The sequence below is a fragment of the Myiozetetes cayanensis genome, unplaced genomic scaffold (genome assembly GCF_022539395.1).
Source record: "Myiozetetes cayanensis isolate MyiCay16 unplaced genomic scaffold, myiCay2020 scf34, whole genome shotgun sequence".
NCBI classification, from domain to species: domain Eukaryota; kingdom Metazoa; phylum Chordata; class Aves; order Passeriformes; family Tyrannidae; genus Myiozetetes; species Myiozetetes cayanensis.
The window spans coordinates 3,114,547-3,133,253 of NW_026087566.1; the positions used below are offsets into that span (position 1 = coordinate 3,114,547).

Genomic DNA, 18,707 nt, shown 5'->3' on the forward strand with positions numbered 1-18,707 from the left:
GCCAGTGATTCAACTCGCACTGTGTCCCAGTGTATCCCCGAGGGTCCGTGGGGCTCGCCCAGCGTGTCCCGGTGGACCCCAGTACACCCCAGCGTGTCCCAGTGTGTCCCAGTCCATCCCAGTTCATCCATCCCAGTTCATCCCAGTCCGTCCCACCCCCAAACATAACGGCCCTCATTGTGCCCGCCCCTTCGCTCCCCCATTGGCCGGTCCCGCTGCCCGTCCCGCCGCTCTCCCTCCCGAGTGGCCGGTTTGAATGCGCGGAGCGGCCTCTGATTGGCCAGAGGGAAGGCGGGCCCTCCCGCCGTGTTCCCGCCCCCGCGCTGTGATTGGCGGTCCGCGGGACCCCCGCGGGCGGGGATTGGCGGAGCGTTTCGGCGGGACGAGCGGAGGTTTGAAGGGGTCGTTAGCGCCGCCATCGCCGCCTCAGCCGCCTCAGCCTCCTCAGCCGTCACAGCCACCGCCGCCGCCACCGTCATGGAGATCGCGCAGCCCCTGTCGGCCCTCCGGGTGCGTCCGGCGACCGCCGCCGACCCCTATTCTCGACCCCCGACTCCACGGACCTTCGGGTTCCCTCGCCCTGTCGTCCCCCTCGGTGTTCCGGGCTCCACCGTAGCTCCTACCGGACCACCTCAGAGTCTCCCTCAGCCGCCCTCAGAGTCTCCGTGGCCCCCTCAGGGTCTCCCTGGGCCCCCTCAGGGTGATGCCGGGCCCTTATCAAGGTCTTCCCGGGCCCCTTTCAGCCGTCGCCGAACCCTCCTCAGGGTCTCACCGAGCCTTCCGCAACTTCCCCCCCACACACCTCCCCCCGGCCCCTGGGCTGCCTCAGGTTCTCCCCAAAACCCCCTCAGGCTCTCCCCGAGTCCCTCTCGCCGCCGCTTCCCACAGCCCTCCGTTCCTCTGCGATTTCCCCCATCGCCTTTTTCTCTTCTCTCTCCCCTGGCCTGACCCCTCGTTTTCCCCCCGCTACAGCCCGCGGACGAGAACGCCCGGACGCAAAAGGCCGATGGCCCCAAGAAGCTCTCAGTGGAGCACATCTACCAAAAGAAGACGCAGCTGGAGCACATCCTGCTCCGGCCAGACACCTACATCGGCTCCGTGGAGCTGGTCAGCCAGGTAAGGGGCAGGGGGACGCGGGGCTGAGCCCCCCGAACACCTCAGGGCAGGCGGAATGTGGGGGGGGGCATTAACGGCTGTTTACAAAGCACAAAACACCTACTTATCAATCACAAAACATCTGCTTTACAAACGGGTGGCACGGAAGAGAGTCTGGGCACTTACCAAGTTCTTCCTTTTTTCCCAGCAAATGTGGGTTTTTGATGAAGACGTCGGCCTCAACTGCAGAAATGTGACCTTTGTGCCTGGCTTGTACAAAATCTTTGATGAGATTCTGGGTAAGGTGGCAGATCTCCCGAGTCAGTGAGTGGCATGTTATTAGCGGGGATTGAATGCCTACGAAACTGGGTCTAAACAGAAGAACTTATCAAGAACTCATTAGCCCTGCTTAACAGCAAACCATTCATAGGAAACAAAACAAAAAAAAAACACCCCAATTTCAAAAATCCAATTACAAACCTGATTTCATTCAGTCCAGACCTCTGTTAACAGTTGGACTCGATGCTCTCACAGAGGTCATTTCCAACCTGAATAAATCTGTGATAACTTATAGAACTCCTCTTTGCAATTCGCAAGATATTTTTGTGCCAAGATGATTATTGGTGACACTGCATTGATTTTTGTGTTCATTCTACTGAAACACTTCAGAGTTCTGTAATAAATGTAATAAAGTAACAATATTCTCTTTCCAGTCAACGCCGCAGACAACAAGCAGAGGGATAAAAACATGTCGTGCATTAAAGTCACAATTGATGTGTAAGTTTTATTTCATTGTTGTTTGTTGCCTCCAGCTGTTCTGCAGAGCTGGGGTGGCACTGCAGGGGCTGATCTGAGTTACCCCAAATTTAATCCACTAGCTGGGACAGCCTTTCTCTTTACTTTTTCGTTGCTGCTGTTTTCCATCTCTCCCTGCCTTTTCATCCTGATTGAGCACAGGCAGAGGGTTTTGTGTGTGTCCATTTCAGAGCAGATCTGGGGATTTCTGTGTTGCCTGTCCCCCCTCTGCTGGCAGCTGCTGCACTTGCTGAGCACAGATTTGCTCCCAATGAAATGGTGCCTTTCCCCAGAGCCTTTCTATAACACTCTTCACAGCTCAGTCATTTGCAGCCTTAAAAACACACTTTTCGTGTTGTTTTGTTGTGTTTTTTTTTTTTTTTCCCCTAGAGAGAATAACACAATCAGTGTGTGGAATAACGGGAAAGGTATCCCAGTTGTTGAGCACAAAGTGGAGAAGGTCTATGTGCCTGCTCTGATCTTTGGACAGCTGCTGACATCCAGCAACTACGATGACAACGAGAAGAAAGTCACAGGTGGGGAAGAAGTTGCATTACTGAGCTTGCAGAACATTGTTGCTTGTTGACAGTTGCCTTTGGATTGTGCTGAAGTGGCCAAACTCCTGTTAGTCTGGGATTCTTTTAAATAATTTTGGGCAAAGATAGTAACACAAATCTGTGTTCCTTCTAATTCCAGGGGGGAGGAATGGTTATGGAGCCAAACTGTGCAACATATTCAGCACAAAATTCACCGTGGAAACTGGATGTCGTGAATACAAAAAGTTATTCAAGCAGGTAAGAGCACTTCTCATTTCAGAGAGGTTATACCCAGGGTTTTCAGGTGAGACCCTCAGTTTTGTTTCAAAAATCTAGGCACACCTTGCATTCAGTGCACCGTGTTTAGAGTAAATTTGACCCACAAAATATAATTCAAAGGAACAATTACAGTAGCAGACAGCATCAAAATCTGGTTTTCAACCAGAGGTTTTTGTTAAATTTGAAAGTATCTAAAACTCAAACCAGCTTACTGCTTTTAAAAACTATGGTAGTTATTTGCATGTGCTTGACTTGCAACTCACAAAAGCTCCTTTCCTCAGACCTGGACAGACAACATGGGAAAGGCTGGAGAAATGAAGCTGAAATACTTTGATGGAGATGATTACACCTGTGTCACTTTCCAACCTGATCTGTCCAAGTTCAAAATGACAGTGCTGGATAAGGACATCGTAGCACTGATGTCTCGAAGAGTGTATGATATTGCTGGGTCCACAAAGGATGTCAAAGTTTTCCTGAATGGACAGAGGCTGCCTGTAAGTGAGCATTGAAAAGAAACACAAACATCTGCATTTCTTGTGCCATTTTAACCAGTGAGATTGTGTTGAAGCCATTCCTGTCATCGATGTGCATTAAGTATTTATGGGAGCTGTTATCAACCAGTTGTCTGCTCTCATCTGTGTGCAGGTGAAAGGATTCCGCAGCTATGTGGACCTCTATCTGAAGGATAAGGTCGATGAAACTGGGAATGCACTTAAGGTTATCCACGAGGAAGTCAATTCCCGGTGGGAAGTGTGTTTGACTTTGAGTGAGAAAGGCTTCCAGCAAGTCAGCTTTGTCAACAGCATTGCCACCACAAAGGTAACCTCTCAGTGTGTTCAGTCAAGCCAGTGGCAAATTCTTCAACATTAATATTCTTGGCTATTTCTAAGTGTATATATTCTAGTAAAAAACAGTTAATGGTGCAAAGACTGTGCTAAAAGTTTTCAGTAGATATGTGTAGTTTTTCGGGGTTTAATGGCCTTACCCTGAGCCCTTGTCCTGTTTCCCTTAGGGTGGCAGGCACGTTGATTACATAGCTGACCAGATCGTGACCAAACTCATCGATGTTGTGAAAAAGAAGAACAAAAATGGAGTTGGGGTGAAGCCTTTCCAGGTACAACGTCAGAATTTCCCCAGTGGGAAACACAACTCGAGTGTTGCTGCAAATGCTTAATGCAAAACTGTGTTGATTTGACTAATTACACATTTCCATTGCACAGACACTAGATATAAGATTGCTGATTATAGAAGTCTCACATTGTCTGGTTCAAGCCAATTCTCTTTGCTTTGCTGATGTATTTTTTAATCACTCTTAAGTCAGTGTAAATGCACTAAAACCCAGTATCTGTTAGAAAACACCCATTTAGGCTGAGAGGTGCTAATTCCTTGAGATCCCAAATCATTTGACATTGTTCATGAATGTTCATTGACTGTCCAAAATTCTTTGAGAACATTTTGGAAGATCCCAAACCCTGCAGTGATAACTGAGTCTTTCCTCACTGCATGACTGATGGGTGAGCTGAGCCTGTACATTGTGTGACCCTTGTTGTATCTAACTACAGGTGAAGAACCACATGTGGATTTTCGTGAATGCCTTAATTGAAAACCCAACCTTTGACTCTCAGACTAAGGAGAACATGACTCTTCAGGCAAAGAGCTTTGGGTCCACCTGTAAACTGAGTGAAAAATTCATTAAGGGTGTAAGTACTGACATACCGGGACAACCAGGATGTCTATAAAACTTTGTAGCGAAAAAAATCCGTCATTGTTGCGGCTTTTCCCACAGCTGTTTGGGCTTGGTTTCTGTATTGCAGGCAGTTGGCTGTGGCATTGTTGAAAGTATCTTGAACTGGGTAAAATTTAAAGCTCAGAGCCAGCTGAATAAGAAATGTTGCGCTGTGAAACATTCCAAGATTAAGGGTGTCCCCAAGCTGGATGATGCCAACGATGCTGGTAAGTGCTTGACGTCCTTTGTAACCAAGTCATTCAAAAACTTGTTTGTTAAATGAAGGATTTGTCCCCTAAGGAAAAGTGAGAAAACCTGTAATTATAGTTTTACCCCCATTTTATGGTCCTGTTTACTGAGTTCATCCCCATTTCTGTGTGCAGTGCAACGAAACGTGTGTTAGAAGATATTTATCATTCAGTTGTGAGTGTGCAGGCTTCGATTTCGCTTCTTAATTAGAAAACTGACTCCATTTTCTTCTTTTTTAGGCAGCAAGAATTCTCTAGATTGTACGCTGATCCTGACTGAGGGAGATTCAGCCAAAACTCTGGCTGTCTCTGGACTGGGAGTGATTGGCAGAGACAAATATGGAGTGTTTCCTCTTCGTGGGAAAATGCTCAACGTCAGAGAAGCCTCTCATAAGCAGGTTGGGTGGAAAATGGTTACAGTTACGTGTTGGAAGGTGTGGTGTGATTTGTGTAATGAGCTGGTGCGGCTGCACACCTGGAGCACTGGAACTCCAAGGTGAAGTGTCTTAAACAAGGTGAGAGTCTGCTCTCACCTCGAGCCTGCCTTGCTGGTTAAGTGGCAATATTGATTAAGTCCTGGCTGGTGTTTTGCCCGAGGGGATAACGTTTGTGTTGTGGACTGGAAAATGTTTGGAATGATCTGGAGTAATTTAACCACTAAAAGCAAGAAGTTTCTAAACAGCAAAAAAACACCAATAAGGCAAAACTCAGCCAACGATTCACTTCTGGATAATTTTATGCTTTCTTGAGCTACATTTTGAGTCCGAAAGACAAGTTTTTATTCTGGGTGATGTCTTTCAGATTATGGAAAACGCTGAAATCAACAACATCATCAAGATTGTGGGTTTGCAGTACAAAAAGAACTATGAAGATCAAGAATCTTTAAAAACTCTTCGCTATGGAAAGATCATGATCATGACAGATCAGGTTAGGTTCATTTACACTGAAAGTTGGGAGTAGGTAATAATTATCACTAAAATAAAGAGAAAAGAAGAAAATCATGCTTTCCTCCCACTGTTGCACCTAATTCTCTGTGTTTGTTTCTTTTTCTCATTCTATATTTTAGTGGGTCATAATGTCATTTCAGCCTCAACACAAAAAAGTAGAGGGGGAACTAACATCCCCAAACAGCTAAAGTCTGCTCATTCAAGGTCCTTGAGCAGTCCTTGACAGTTTTTTTCACCAAAAATCTGCCTTTTTGGTTTCTCTCAATTTTCAGCAGTTAAACAACACGTGGTCACCTTTTTAGAAGTGATCACCTCTTAATAGGGTCAGTTAGGTGGAATTATTGAACCATTTGCTATTAAGCCAACAATTCTGAATCCCATCATGCCCCCTGATAAAATATGGCTTTTCCTTTTTAATTCAGGATCAGGATGGATCACACATCAAAGGTTTGCTGATTAATTTCATCCATCACAACTGGCCGTCTCTTATAAGACACAACTTTTTGGAAGAATTCATTACTCCCATCATAAAGGTGAGGCTTGGGGGATGATCAGGTGAATGAGTGAGGATTCACTGCTCCAAATCTGCCTCTCATTTCACAGTTAAAATATTTCTCTATCACAGGCCTCTAAAAACAAAGAAGAAATTGCATTCTACAGCATTCCTGAGTTTGAAGAATGGAAAAGCAGTACACAGAACTACAACTCATGGAAAATCAAGTACTACAAAGGTTTGTAAAAAATTAATATAGAGAAATTCAGTGGTCCAAGTCAGACATTGATTATTCCAGTCAGTCCTGCTTTGCAGAAAGGTTTGGATCTCCTAAGATATTCCTATTACATTTCAGATATCTACCTGAGTTACAGACAAAATCCAAAAGTACAATGTGCCACTGCTCACTGAATTGTAATTCTTATGACTTTTGTGATACATCTCATTCTGAAGTTTTCAGAAAGTCATCTTCACACTGTCCATTCATATGATACATCACAGAAACTGGGCAGAGCAAAATATTTCTTTGAACTGCAACTCAATTTAAGCAAAAAGTCGCTAGGATTAACTCTGCTGTCCCTGCAGGTTTGGGTACCAGCACATCGAAGGAGGCCAAAGAATACTTTGCAGATATGGCAAGACACCGAATTGGCTTCAAATATTCTGGCCCTGAAGATGATGCTGCGATCACCCTGGTAACTAACACTTGATTTAATTGCTGACTTACTACCTTTGGTATTTCACCTTGTGGAGTGCTCTGTATTTTCTCTTAAAATGCTCTTGGAGGCCCGTGGGCTGGAGACAATCTCTGTGTTACCAAGGCTACGGATTTAGTCGAACCAGGAGCAGCAAATCTGCCCCCAGACCTCAGGCCAAGAGTAGCCTTTTAATGATGGGCTTTAAATATAGCTCAGAACAAACTAATCACTACAAACCAATTGACATTTTCAGGCACAATAGTAAATATTTCTCGAACATTTTTCTGCGTGTTCTGCTGCAATTTGCTCCAAGTTAGATCCCCCTTTTCCCCCCAGTGCAAAACAGTGGATTAAAACAGTCCTGGTTTCTGTGAACTTCACCTAAGGGAGCCCTTGACTCAAACATTCAGAGCTGTTAGGCAGTGCCAAAAAATCGAGTTTTCCCTCAAAATATTAATTTCTCCCCCAAATCTGCTTTAGTTTTCTTCTAATATATCAAAACCCCCCAAATTTAAAACTAACCGCTCTGTCTCCTACAAACTGGTGGAAATTATGCTCTTAACATGTTTAGCTACAGAAACCTTTTATTGCACTTCTTGAGCTCTTAAGCCAGCCTGTTTAGCACGTTATTCTCCTGGGCCAGCTCTTCCTTTCTTTTTCTCAACTGATCCAATAGTGCACGACCACAGAACGTTCTAGAATCGAGTTGCTCTTTCCTTTTGTAACACCCAGGCCTTCAGCAAGAAGAAGATAGAGGAGCGAAAGGAGTGGCTGACTAATTTCATGGAGGATAGGAGACAACGGAAGCTGCACGGTCTGCCAGAGGTAAAAGGTTTATGTTCACAAGGAAACTGGTTCCCAGTGTCTGCCTGGGGCTGTTCTCGGCTTCATCCCGGCACTGCACACGGCTCAGTCACTGAGTCAGGCCCGGATTAGAGGACGTTGAAAATGTTGTCAGGGTTTTGCAGAGCAGCTTCTTCTCTGCCCTTATCACTGTAGCCTCATTGTCAATTATCCAGCGGTTAATTTCATTTTTAACTCTTATCTTTCCAATTACTTTATCAATAGGGAAACGATAGCTCGAGCAGAACCAGATGAAGGCTTTATTTCCCAAAAATAGGGCTTGCATCATGGCAAATGTTTGCCTTTACCATGCGAGGAGTGTCAGCACTCGAGCTGTATTTAGCTGGTCTTACAAGAGCTCCCCTTTCAGTGAAACCAGCCAAGAGCAGATTAGGGCCTGTTAAATTAAGTCAATCTTCCACCTGATTTTTCTTAGGAATATCTGTATGGGAAAAACACCAGTTACCTGACATACAACGACTTCATCAACAAGGAGTTAGTGCTGTTCTCAAACTCGGATAATGAGAGATCAATCCCATCACTGGTTGATGGTAAGTGATTTCAAGGTGGTGATTCTGCATAATAAACCCATTTATAACTTAATAAATGGATGTTTGATGTCCTGTCAGAGTCAGGGAACACGCTGAGTTTTCAGGATCAGTGTCCTGAAGCCTGTTTTCTACTGTCCAAGCTTTTTCCAACTTTGGATTGGATACCTTGTCCATTTTGTAGTGTATTACTGCAAGTGCCTTACTCACCTGGAACAGGTTCTCCGGGTGGATAAGTAGTTCTTGTGTCTCTAGAAAGCAGAAACCAAGTGAAATACACATCACATGTTCTAACCACGAGGTCTTTGCTTCTTTTATGCAGGTTTGAAGCCGGGTCAGAGGAAGGTTTTATTCACCTGTTTCAAGCGAAACGATAAGCGGGAGGTGAAGGTTGCCCAGCTGGCTGGTTCCGTGGCTGAGATGTCCTCATACCATCACGGTGAGGTAAGGACCTGCCTGGGCCTGCAAAACGCTTCAGAACGAAAGACAAAAAGCCCTTGCATTGGCGTGACAGTGGCGATGCCTCTAAAGCAGAATTAGGTGGTTTGAGTGTGAACACCAGGTCGAAGTGGCTGTTTAAGCTGCTCTTAATGCTCCAAAATTAATTTAATCTTAGGCTGGTCACTCTGCCTGGATTTCATGGGAGCACAGTTCGTTCCAAAAGCAGAACAGGAAAAACCTGCTTTTTTTGGGATGGATCTGGGCAGAAGTTAATAACCCTTCTGCCTGGGCCAGGACAAGTTAAGCACTAAAACAAGGTTCCCTGTGGAGACCAACAGAATCTTTCACTGGAGGTTTCAGAGCAGGTAGACAGCAGTAGAGCCGTGGGTCACTAGGACATTTCTAGTGGCCCTGAAGCATTCTGGATGCTCAGCTTTGCACCTTCCTTCGTTTCAGGCCGCCCTGATGATGACCATCATTAACTTGGCTCAGAACTTCGTGGGCAGCAACAACCTCAACCTGCTGCAGCCCATCGGTCAGTTTGGCACACGGCTGCATGGGGGGAAGGACTCTGCCAGCCCTCGATACATCTTCACCATGCTCAGGTCAGCATCATGGAGTTCTTACTGTCTGAAAGGTTCTTAGCAGGACCCAATTTTACAGCAGTTACACTGAAAAATGAATTTTCCCTTTAAAACTTTGGGCTACTTTGCATGCCCAGAGTAGCAGTGATTGAAGTGAGATCTGGGTGCTAGATTCAGGTATGGAAGCTTGGTTAGCAGAACAGGGAATATGGAAATGGAAACAGAAACAAAAAGAATTCAAAAGGTTTCTGTTTGTGTGGTGGTTGTGTTCTGTAACGAGAACTTGGGCATGAATTCCCTTCTCCATTGCAGTCCCCTGGCACGGCGGGTGTTCCCACCCATGGACGACAACATCCTGAGGTTCCTCTACGATGACAACCAGCGTGTGGAGCCAGAGTGGTACATGCCCATCATCCCAATGGTGCTGGTCAATGGGGCTGAAGGGATTGGTACTGGCTGGGCCTGTAAGATCCCCAACTTCGATATCAGGGAAGTTGTGAATAATATCCGCTGGCTGATGGATGGAGAAGAGCCACTGCCAATGGTAAATAACGTAATTAAAAAGCAACGAGTCTCACTCATTGGTTTATCAAGCTCAGATTGAGCATTTGGTGGGAATGCTTGAAAACAGAGGCATCCACACAGAAGCTGAATCCAGTGTTTGTTCTGCTCAGCTTCCCAGTTACAAGAATTTCAAAGGCACCATAGACGAGCTGGGGCCTAACCAGTACGTGATTAGTGGTGAAGTGTCCATCCTTGATTCTACAACCATCGAGATCACTGAGCTGCCTGTCAGAACATGGACACAGGTAAGAGACAGGGAACTTGCCCTGGGAATGTATAGTTTGCCCTGTAAAGCAATTAGGGGTTAGTGGGGTTTGGGGTCTGACTTTGTGCCTTTTCTCAGACTTACAAAGAGCAGGTTCTGGAGCCGATGTTGAATGGGACTGAGAAGACCCCCCCTCTAATCACGGACTATAAAGAATATCACACAGACACCACGGTGAAGTTTGTTGTGAAGATGACTGAGGAAAAACTAGCGGAGGCCGAAGCTGTGGGGCTGCATAAGGTCTTCAAACTCCAGACAAGTTTAACATGCAACTCCATGGTATGTGACAGATTTTGCTGAAGGAATTTCTTGGTTTAACTCAGACTCTGTGGACAGCTGCAGTCGTTGCGTGGAACAAAAATCCTCTTTGGCAGTAACCTATTCACTTCGATTTTTCTGCTGTTACTGGTTTTAAATCAGCTTTCAAAGGTCAAGAGCCTGGCTTGGGCGTGGGCCCAGAGTGGATGGTTTGCCTGAAGGAGGCAAAGTGATCTGAAATCACAGTTTGCAGAGCCCTTTTGAGCCAGCAGCACGGTCACTGAGCGTCTGGCTCCTGACAACGTGTGAAGCTGGATGCAGGATGTTAGTCCTGCACAGAGCCTTAAGATTAAAGTAACCTTAAGAACCCTGCTATGGGTATTCAAAAAGGTTGAAATTCTAAAATTGTCTCTGCTGCTGTGCTCACAAACTGAAGTAGTTTCTAGAGTAACACTGAGGTTTGATGATTTGTCCGTTAATTATGCAGTGATACCGTCACACCTGTGTTAACAGTTAATTTTCAGCGGGTTTGGAATCAGTTTTATCATCATAACGCCCATGTTCCCTCATTCTCCCGCAGGTTCTCTTTGACCATGTCGGCTTTCTCAAGAAGTACGACTCTCCCCAGGATATCCTTAAGGAATTCTTTGAACTCCGGCTCCGGTACTACGGTTTGAGGAAGGAATGGCTTATTGGAATGCTGGGTGCTGAGTCTGCAAAGCTGAGCAACCAGGCTCGCTTCATCCTGGAGAAAATAGATGGCAAAATCGTCATCGGTGGGTGTTGTGCTTGGTGACTGGGATTGAGAACTGGGTGCCCCCTTGAGCTCTGTCAGCACCCCCTCGGCCTCGGGCCTGGCTCTTACAAACCACACCAGAGCTTATCTCTGTTCCAGTGACATGCAAGAGGAAAATGCTTCCCAGAGTATCCTTGGTCTGGGTATTATACTCACATTAATGACAGCGGGAGACTCACGCAGCTTTGCTGCTCTCTGTGTGTGGCAATTTTTTGAGAGCTGAAATTTCTTAATAATTTAGCAATAATTTCTACCTATTTCTGACTCTGTAGCAGTAAGAGTTAATTATGTGTGGTGTTAGAAAGGGGCAGTGTTTGCTGTGAAATGCATTCTGAAGAACCCATATCTCTGTCCGTTATCTTTGTGAACCCCTGCAAAAATACTCCAAATCTTGTTCTCAGTGGACTGGGCGTTCAGACTTAGAAGATGCCCAAGTAGCAGCATCTGAGAATCATGAGCTAGAAAAAGAAGCAGACCTTTGTTCCCAGCGCTCACATTCTGCAATCCACTTTTTTCCCCCCCCCTCGGTGTAAAAAGACGGGCTGTGTTTCGCTGCCTTCGCGGAGGATGCGGCCAGACAACGTGTCATGAGATGCTTTGTGGTTTGTGTCTGAAGGCAGCCCAGTAATCCCAGCAGCCGAGCCTGTCTGACTGAGCTCAGGAAGAGAAATAATTCCCTTGAAATGCATTTTCTTGGGGTTTTTCTAATAAGTAGTTCCAAGGCTGCCAGAGCTGGTTTCATTTGTATTTTGTGTCTCGTGGTTGATTGCTTCTGATACCTTAAAAAAGGAGCAAATTCCAGCTGAAGCATTTCCAGTGGTTGGGCACTTAGAGCATAAATTTCCCAGGTGATGTCTAATGAGGTGCAAGCTATACCAAGCTACCAGGGCTTTTTTTCTACATCTGCCTGATGTCATGAAACCTGTTTTATACCATCACACCTATTTTTCAAGTTCAGAAACTACTTAAAGCAGGGGAAATGCTTATAAGGAAACAAAGAAAAATATTTGCAGTGCTCTGGCAGGTACAGGACCAATGCTCCCCTGACAAGTCACCTCTGAAGCAGGAGCTTTTCAGGTGTTATTCAGGCTCTTCCACATCCCAGCTGTGATGAGGAAAGGCTGGTTTGGAGTCCTGTAGGATGCAGGGACCCAAACCTAAAGCTCATCTGTCTCTCCTGACAGCAAGTGAGTGACAATCCTGAAATGTCTGTTTGCAGAAAACAAACCCAAGAAAGAGCTGATTCAAGTTCTTATCCAGAGAGGCTACGAGTCTGATCCGGTGAAGGCTTGGAAGGAGTCTCAAAACACGGTAATGCCTCAGTCATCCTCAGTACACCCCATCTGGCTCTGGAGGCTTCAGAAGCCATACAGAGGCCTAAGGTCCTTTTCTATCTGCAGGATTCAATAGCCCTACCCTCGTGTGTCAGGGTATTTGTTGACAGTGTTTGTTTCAAATCCACGTTCAGGAAGAAGAGGAGGAGGAGGAGGAGGAAGGGAGTGACAAAGAATCAGCTGCAGCTTCTGGCCCAGACTTCAACTACCTGCTGAGCATGCCCCTGTGGTACCTGACCAAGGAGAAGAAAGATGAGCTCTGCAAGCAGAGGGATAACAAAGTATGGTGCCTTCCTTTGCTTATCGATATATATACATATAATGTGTTATACATTTATTTTTTGGGGTGGTGGATTGAAATATGTGACTGATGATTATCATCTGTGATTCCCTTTAGCAAAAGGAGCTGGAAAACCTTAAGCGCAAGAGTCCCTCTGACCTGTGGAAGGAAGACCTTGCTGCCTTCATTGAGGAACTCGATGTATGTCAATGCTCAGTGCAGATGACCCACTCCCTCATCTTATCCACCAGCTCTTTATTGACTTTGGGGTTTTTTTTTGATGTTATTTTGTGCTCCCCTCTGCAGGCAGTGGAGGCCAAGCAAGCACAGGATGAGATGGCAGGGATTACTGGCAAACCTCTGAAGGTGAAAGGAGGGAAAACAAAGGTGAAGAAGGCCCAACTGCCAGAAGTGATGCCATCCCCTCATGGCATCAGGGTTGTTCCTCGGATCACTGCCGAGATGAAGGCAGAGGCAGAGAAGAAGAAAACCAAGAAGAAGATAAAGGTACAAAGGAACATTCCAAATGCTCGGTCTTTCTTTACATTTTCTTCAGTACAGTCCTAAAGGAATGCAAATCCTTGTTAGCTGGATTTGTCCTGCTGAAGCAGCTGTTCAAGGAGAGGACAGAACCTTAGGATCTGGGGAGCACTGGGAAAGGGGGTGTCAGTCTAAAGGAGAACAATTCACTAACGTATCAGGAGGTGGCTTAGAGGGAAATCTTTTGACACATCGCAGTGTCGGGTGGGTTTGTAGCTCAGAAGTGGAGAGGCGGATGCAAACATGGTTGTTCCAGGTATCTTGGGAATTTGATAAACCCTTTAGCAGGCAGAAAGTACAGCCAGTAAATTCTCTTCTCCAGAGCAAGCCTTTGCATTCCCAGCAATGCTTTCAGCCACTTAATGCCATCATTGTTCTCCATATCAAGGAGATGAAGAAGATTGAACTCTTTTTATAGAACTAGTTGAAATTGTGCCGTTCAGCCATTTCCAGCAGAGAAAACTAACCCACCCCCTCACCTGTTTGGCCCTGGAAACCTTTCTTCCACATGGTTCCACCCCACAGTTTTTCCAAATAACTTTCACTGTTGTTTTTATCCCACCCTGTCCAGTCCTGCATCCTCATCTCCCCCCAGGGCCGTTCCAGTGGCAGGACCGGAGCGCTCAGGAGTGGGGCCAGAGTTCCTGTTTTTGTTCATGTTGGGTTTTGCTTTTTTAATCACCTGATTTGGGGACAGATTCCTGTCTGATTTGCAGATCCTGTCTGTAATCAGTTCTACACACAGTTTGTTTCACAGACTCAGGTTTCTTGTATCACTAACTTCTACAAGTCTAAAATAAGCAGCTCCTTCCTCCATCACCCCGCGTGCCTCCTCTCCAGGAGCTGACTCACTGTTTGGTATCTGCATCTGCAGAGTGAAAAATCTGAATTTGATGAGAATCAGGATGAAAACACATCCGGAGAGAAGGAGCCTTCAGGCCTGAAGCAGAGATTAGCACAGAAGGTGAAGACTGAGCAAGGTAAATCCTTTGATGTCATTCCCTCAGTAGAAGGGGAGGGGAAGGGTTGTCAATTTGGTTACCTGACCTCTTCCTGAAGGTGGTGAGCAACACCTGGAACCAGCAGTTTTGGGAAAACTAGGGGAGAAAGAGACTGGATAACAGTCAAGTGGGATAGATTCCTATTTCTCTTTAGGCCAGAATCCTCTGGATTTAGTGTATTTCTAAGCTGAGCTTGAACTGCTGATCCTGAAGCACACATGGAAGTTTGCTGGCTCATCCTGCCTCCCGCTATTTTTCAGGAGCTAAGAGACAGGCCACTCTACCCTTCAAACCAATAAAGAAAACCAAGAAACGAAACCCTTGGTCTGACTCAGGGTCTGATTCAGAGTCTGATTTCGAAGCACCTCCTCAAAGGGAGCGAGTGGTTCGTCAGGCAGCAGGTGAGTGAGGACACGGCTGCAGAGAGGGATAATCTGTGGAGGAGAAAATGGAACAGACTATTTAGGGAGCTCCCAGAGCCTCAGATCACATTCAGAAATCATTTTTAAAAGGCTTCTTTATTTTACTGTCTAAAACAAATATTTCTACCATTTGTGCACATATTCAAGGGAAAGCAGAAATGGGCATCTAGAGCAATATGGTTATTTGGTTTAATTACTCAACTCTCTTGGCAAATTAAACGTGTTGTGGGTGAGGCTGGAAGACTCCAAATGACAGAACACACTTGTGTCAGTCTCAGCATCTGCTTGTTTTCATTCAGATCTTTATTTTTTAATAACTGCAGCTAAAATATTGAAAAAGAAACTGAGCTGCATGTTACCAAATGTGTAAAATAACACTTCTGTGTCCTTCCATCAGCCAAAGTCAAGACCATGGTCATTTCGGACTCAAATCCCTCCAGCTCTGATGAGGAGCCTGAGTTCCAGGCTGACAGTGGAAGCAGCTCTGAATCGGATACAAACTCCAAGGAAAAGCTTCCTCCCAAGCCCAGAGCTGCTCCCAAGTGAGTATTTCTCTGTAGCCACTGAAGATTAGCTGTGCTTAACGCTACACATAAATTCATAGCTCTGTTTCTTTTCAGTGCACCTATTTAGTGCATCATAAATTGAAAAAACACTTGGGTTTTGTTTTCCAGGGAAAACACTGAAAAGCAGCGAAAGCTCCCAAGAAAAAGGCAGAGCCAAATGCTGTCCCCGGTGAGTGCGAGACCTCTAAACCTATAGATTATCCTAAAACCCCTTGGGAGTGCACAGGGCAGAGCAGGGGGGACAGTTTGGGTGTTCCAGCCTGACTTTGTGCTCCCTGTGTCCAGTTCAAGTCCAAGATGTCGCCGATGACAATGTGGGCCAGGCTCCTGCTGCTCCCTCTGTCCCAGTGCCGGGCCCCAAGGCTGGGCCCAAAAAACCTGCTGCAGCCAAGAAGGCCGGAGCCACCAAGGGTAAGGGCAGCTCAGCAACATCATTTCTGGAGCACAATTACAATTCCTGTGGGAAACGATCCGAGTGATTTTGCTCGGCGCTCCAGGGCCTGAGCAACTGGAGTTTTCATTTCAGCAAAGATCTGAGGTTTTGTGGCAGAGGTTCTCTGGTTGTTGTCGTGTTTAAGAGGTCTGTTTCCAAACATATCATGTTCTAGTTCATGCTGGACATGCTTGGAGGGAGGGAGTCTTAGTTTGGGAACAGGAAAAGTGAATGCTTCCTACAGGGCTATGTAATACTTGGCAGGAATGATCCGGGTGGAATTTGTGTCTTGCAGTCTATGTCTTACTTTGTGTCTTTTTGGGAAGAAAGTGGCTTGGGAGCTTCCCAAGAGGCAGGAAAGCTTTTTGAGGTACTTTGATGTATCCAGTGCTGTCTCCACCTCGTCCATCTCTGTCATTTGATTTGTTGGTTTTTTTTTAAACTCAACTGCCCAAACTTTGTTAGATTTTGACACTGTTTTGCATGTTCCAAGTGGAATCAACTGGGCTGTTGATCCCAGCAGGAAAATAGTGTGTTACTTCCACTCCTAAACTGAAAAAGCTTGTTATCCCTCAGAAATGAGCTGAACTGGGAGATGTGCTTCAAGATGCTCTTTAAAAATTGTCAAAGTATGGGTAAGAAAGAATCCCCAAGTGAGTGTTTGGGAAAATTCCTTCCTCCCTAGGCGGGACTTTGAAGGTCTGAGATGGACTACGGATCCTTGAGAGTCCAGAACTTTTCAGTCTGAAATAGTCTCTAAATTGCTTCAGGGACCTTTTAATTCGATTCTCTAAACATTAGTGGGACTGAGCAGATAAACAACCTCATTCCTCACCATCCGGGGAAGAGAGATCTTTCTAGAAACCCCGGCTTCAAACGGAGCCGGCCTGCGCGCTGACCCCTCGGCAGCGCAGAGCCTGTTTGTGTTGGAAGTAATTCCCAAGCTGGGAAGGAGAGAGGAGCGGAGCGGGGATTTAACGCCGCGTTCTGTTCCAGAGAACCAGCCCTCCATCATGGACATCCTGGCCAAGAAAAAGGCTGCGCCCAAGCCAGCGGCGAAGGAGGGACCCCCGCGCGCCAAGGGCGATGACGCCAAGGGGAGGAAGGTCCTGAAGAGGCAGCCGAGCTCCTTGGATTCGGATTCCGAGCTGGATCTTGGCTCGAAGCCTTCCAAATCCGTGGCGTCAAAGGTTTGTGCCCTGCGCCCGTCAGTGCCAGGGGATCTGCAGGGAGTGGGGTCGGTTCTGGCAGGAAAAGCTGGTGGAGGTTAAGCCTCTACCTGCCTGTGGGGAACAGGGTGGGCACAGAGTCATGGAATCTCCTGAGCTGGAAGGGACCCACAAGGATCATTGAGTCTGACTCCTGGCCCTGCCCAGGACACCCCAACAATCCCACCTCTGTCCCTGAGAGCATTGCCCAAACACTCCTGGAGCTCTGGCAGCCTTGGGGCCGTGCCCACTGCCCTGGGGAGCCTGGTCAGTGCCAACCACCCTCTGGGGGAGAAACCTTTCCCTAATAAGGGCCAGACCCCCTGGATCCACCACCCCAAACACCCACTGTACCCGTGGCACAGCAGGCATGTGATGCTCGCTTTTGTTCCCTAGGAATGCTCAGATCCATGACTCTTTCCCTGCTTTCCCTGCAGAAATCCAAGCTGCAGGACAACACCTTCACCGTTGAGCCCGGTGCCGACAGCCCCGTAGTCCAGCCCCGGGCCAGGCCTGGCCGTGCCAAAAAACCCGTCCAGTACCTGGAGTCGTCCTCGGAGGACGACATGTTTTGAGATTTTAGGACAATTTTAAACTCCTGACCCACAAAGAACCTTCAGCAGAGCTCTGGAGCCCTCAACCAGCGACCACCTCAGCCTAGGAAATCATCTCCAAATACAAACCACTCCACAAATGTTCATTGCAGGTGAACACAGCTCGTTTTTTCTTAGGTTTAATAATTTAGATTTGTTGAAGCAAGAACATCCCTTTTTTTCATGAACATTGGAGCCTCGTGCCCAGCGAGTGCTGCCCCACTTCCCTATTCCCTGTTATTTGACACTTTGTTGTCATTTTAGTGTTAAAGTTGACTTCAGAACATGCCAAAATTTTTAAAATTGATGCAACCCTCGTGAAATGTCTTAGAATACTAAATTATTCAAACTTTTAACTCCACCACTCTACACAGGTGAGCTGGAGCCATTTTTCCAGCACTTCTCCATGTAAATATTTTCTGTGTTTTTCTTTGTTGTCCTGAGTTTGTCTTTTTTCGTATTTGTTGAATAAAAGTGTTTGTACTGATTTTCTTCACTGAATTTGGGTGTTTGTTTTTAGGAAAAATAATCACTGCAGAGCTTGTGCTAAGCCCTCCCCCTGCCAGAGCAGAGGGTTTGGCACAAGCTCTGGGGGAGTTGGGCTGGTTGGCCACTTCCCCACTGGTTGTGGCCACTGTGGCTCCACAGCCAAATTCCTGTGAACACCCCTGTGGTCCCCAGCACGGGAGGAGCTGCTGGCCCAGAGAAGCTGTGGCTGCCCCATCCCTGGAAGTGTCCAAGGCCAGGTTGGATGGGACTTGGAGCAACCTGGGCTTGTGGAAGGTGTCGCTGCCCATGGCAGGGGATTGGACTGGATGGGCTTTAAGGTCCCTTCCAACCCAAACCACTCCATGATTCCATGAAGCCCCAGGGCCCCCCGCACTATCGGTGCTCTGCTGGAACCCAGTCAAGTGTGGAAAGCCCTGTCAGATTTTCCACTGGCTCTGGAGAGCGTCTCTGGCGCGTCCCCTCCGAGGGCAGGGCTATTTACGGCTCCTCTGCTGCAGAACCGTTGTCACAACCCCTGACGAGGCCACCGGGGGGTTGTGGGGCTGCCCCTGGAACCCTAGCACTACCCAGATGTGGATGGAGAGCTCTGGGAACACAGAGTGCACCACAGTGTGCGTACCAGGGGTGTTTCCCCATCCCAAAATCTTGGATGGGATGTTGGAGATGCTGCTGGATGGGAGCTGAGCTGTGGCATGTCCAGGCAC

The 18,707-nt window shown here is 46.8% G+C and overlaps 1 protein-coding gene across 1 annotated transcript; it reads left to right on the forward strand.

The window, feature by feature from the left end:
• The first annotated feature begins 477 nt into the window (after positions 1-477).
• Positions 478-17,931, forward strand: TOP2A (DNA topoisomerase II alpha). The gene is given in 36 exon segments (XM_050327490.1): positions 478-510; positions 973-1,116; positions 1,304-1,394; positions 1,809-1,872; positions 2,281-2,426; positions 2,587-2,684; positions 2,987-3,199; positions 3,351-3,524; positions 3,718-3,819; positions 4,268-4,405; positions 4,520-4,658; positions 4,920-5,077; positions 5,481-5,606; positions 6,049-6,159; positions 6,252-6,357; positions 6,705-6,814; positions 7,550-7,642; positions 8,097-8,211; positions 8,531-8,652; positions 9,106-9,254; positions 9,546-9,777; positions 9,908-10,042; positions 10,141-10,341; positions 10,901-11,096; positions 12,336-12,427; positions 12,585-12,731; positions 12,848-12,931; positions 13,037-13,237; positions 14,145-14,250; positions 14,532-14,672; positions 15,091-15,235; positions 15,368-15,381; positions 15,384-15,428; positions 15,545-15,670; positions 16,689-16,882; positions 17,338-17,931. Coding segments are annotated over 36 exon segments (4,629 nt in total). The 3' UTR covers positions 17,476-17,931.
• Positions 17,932-18,707: the final 776 nt, after the last annotated feature.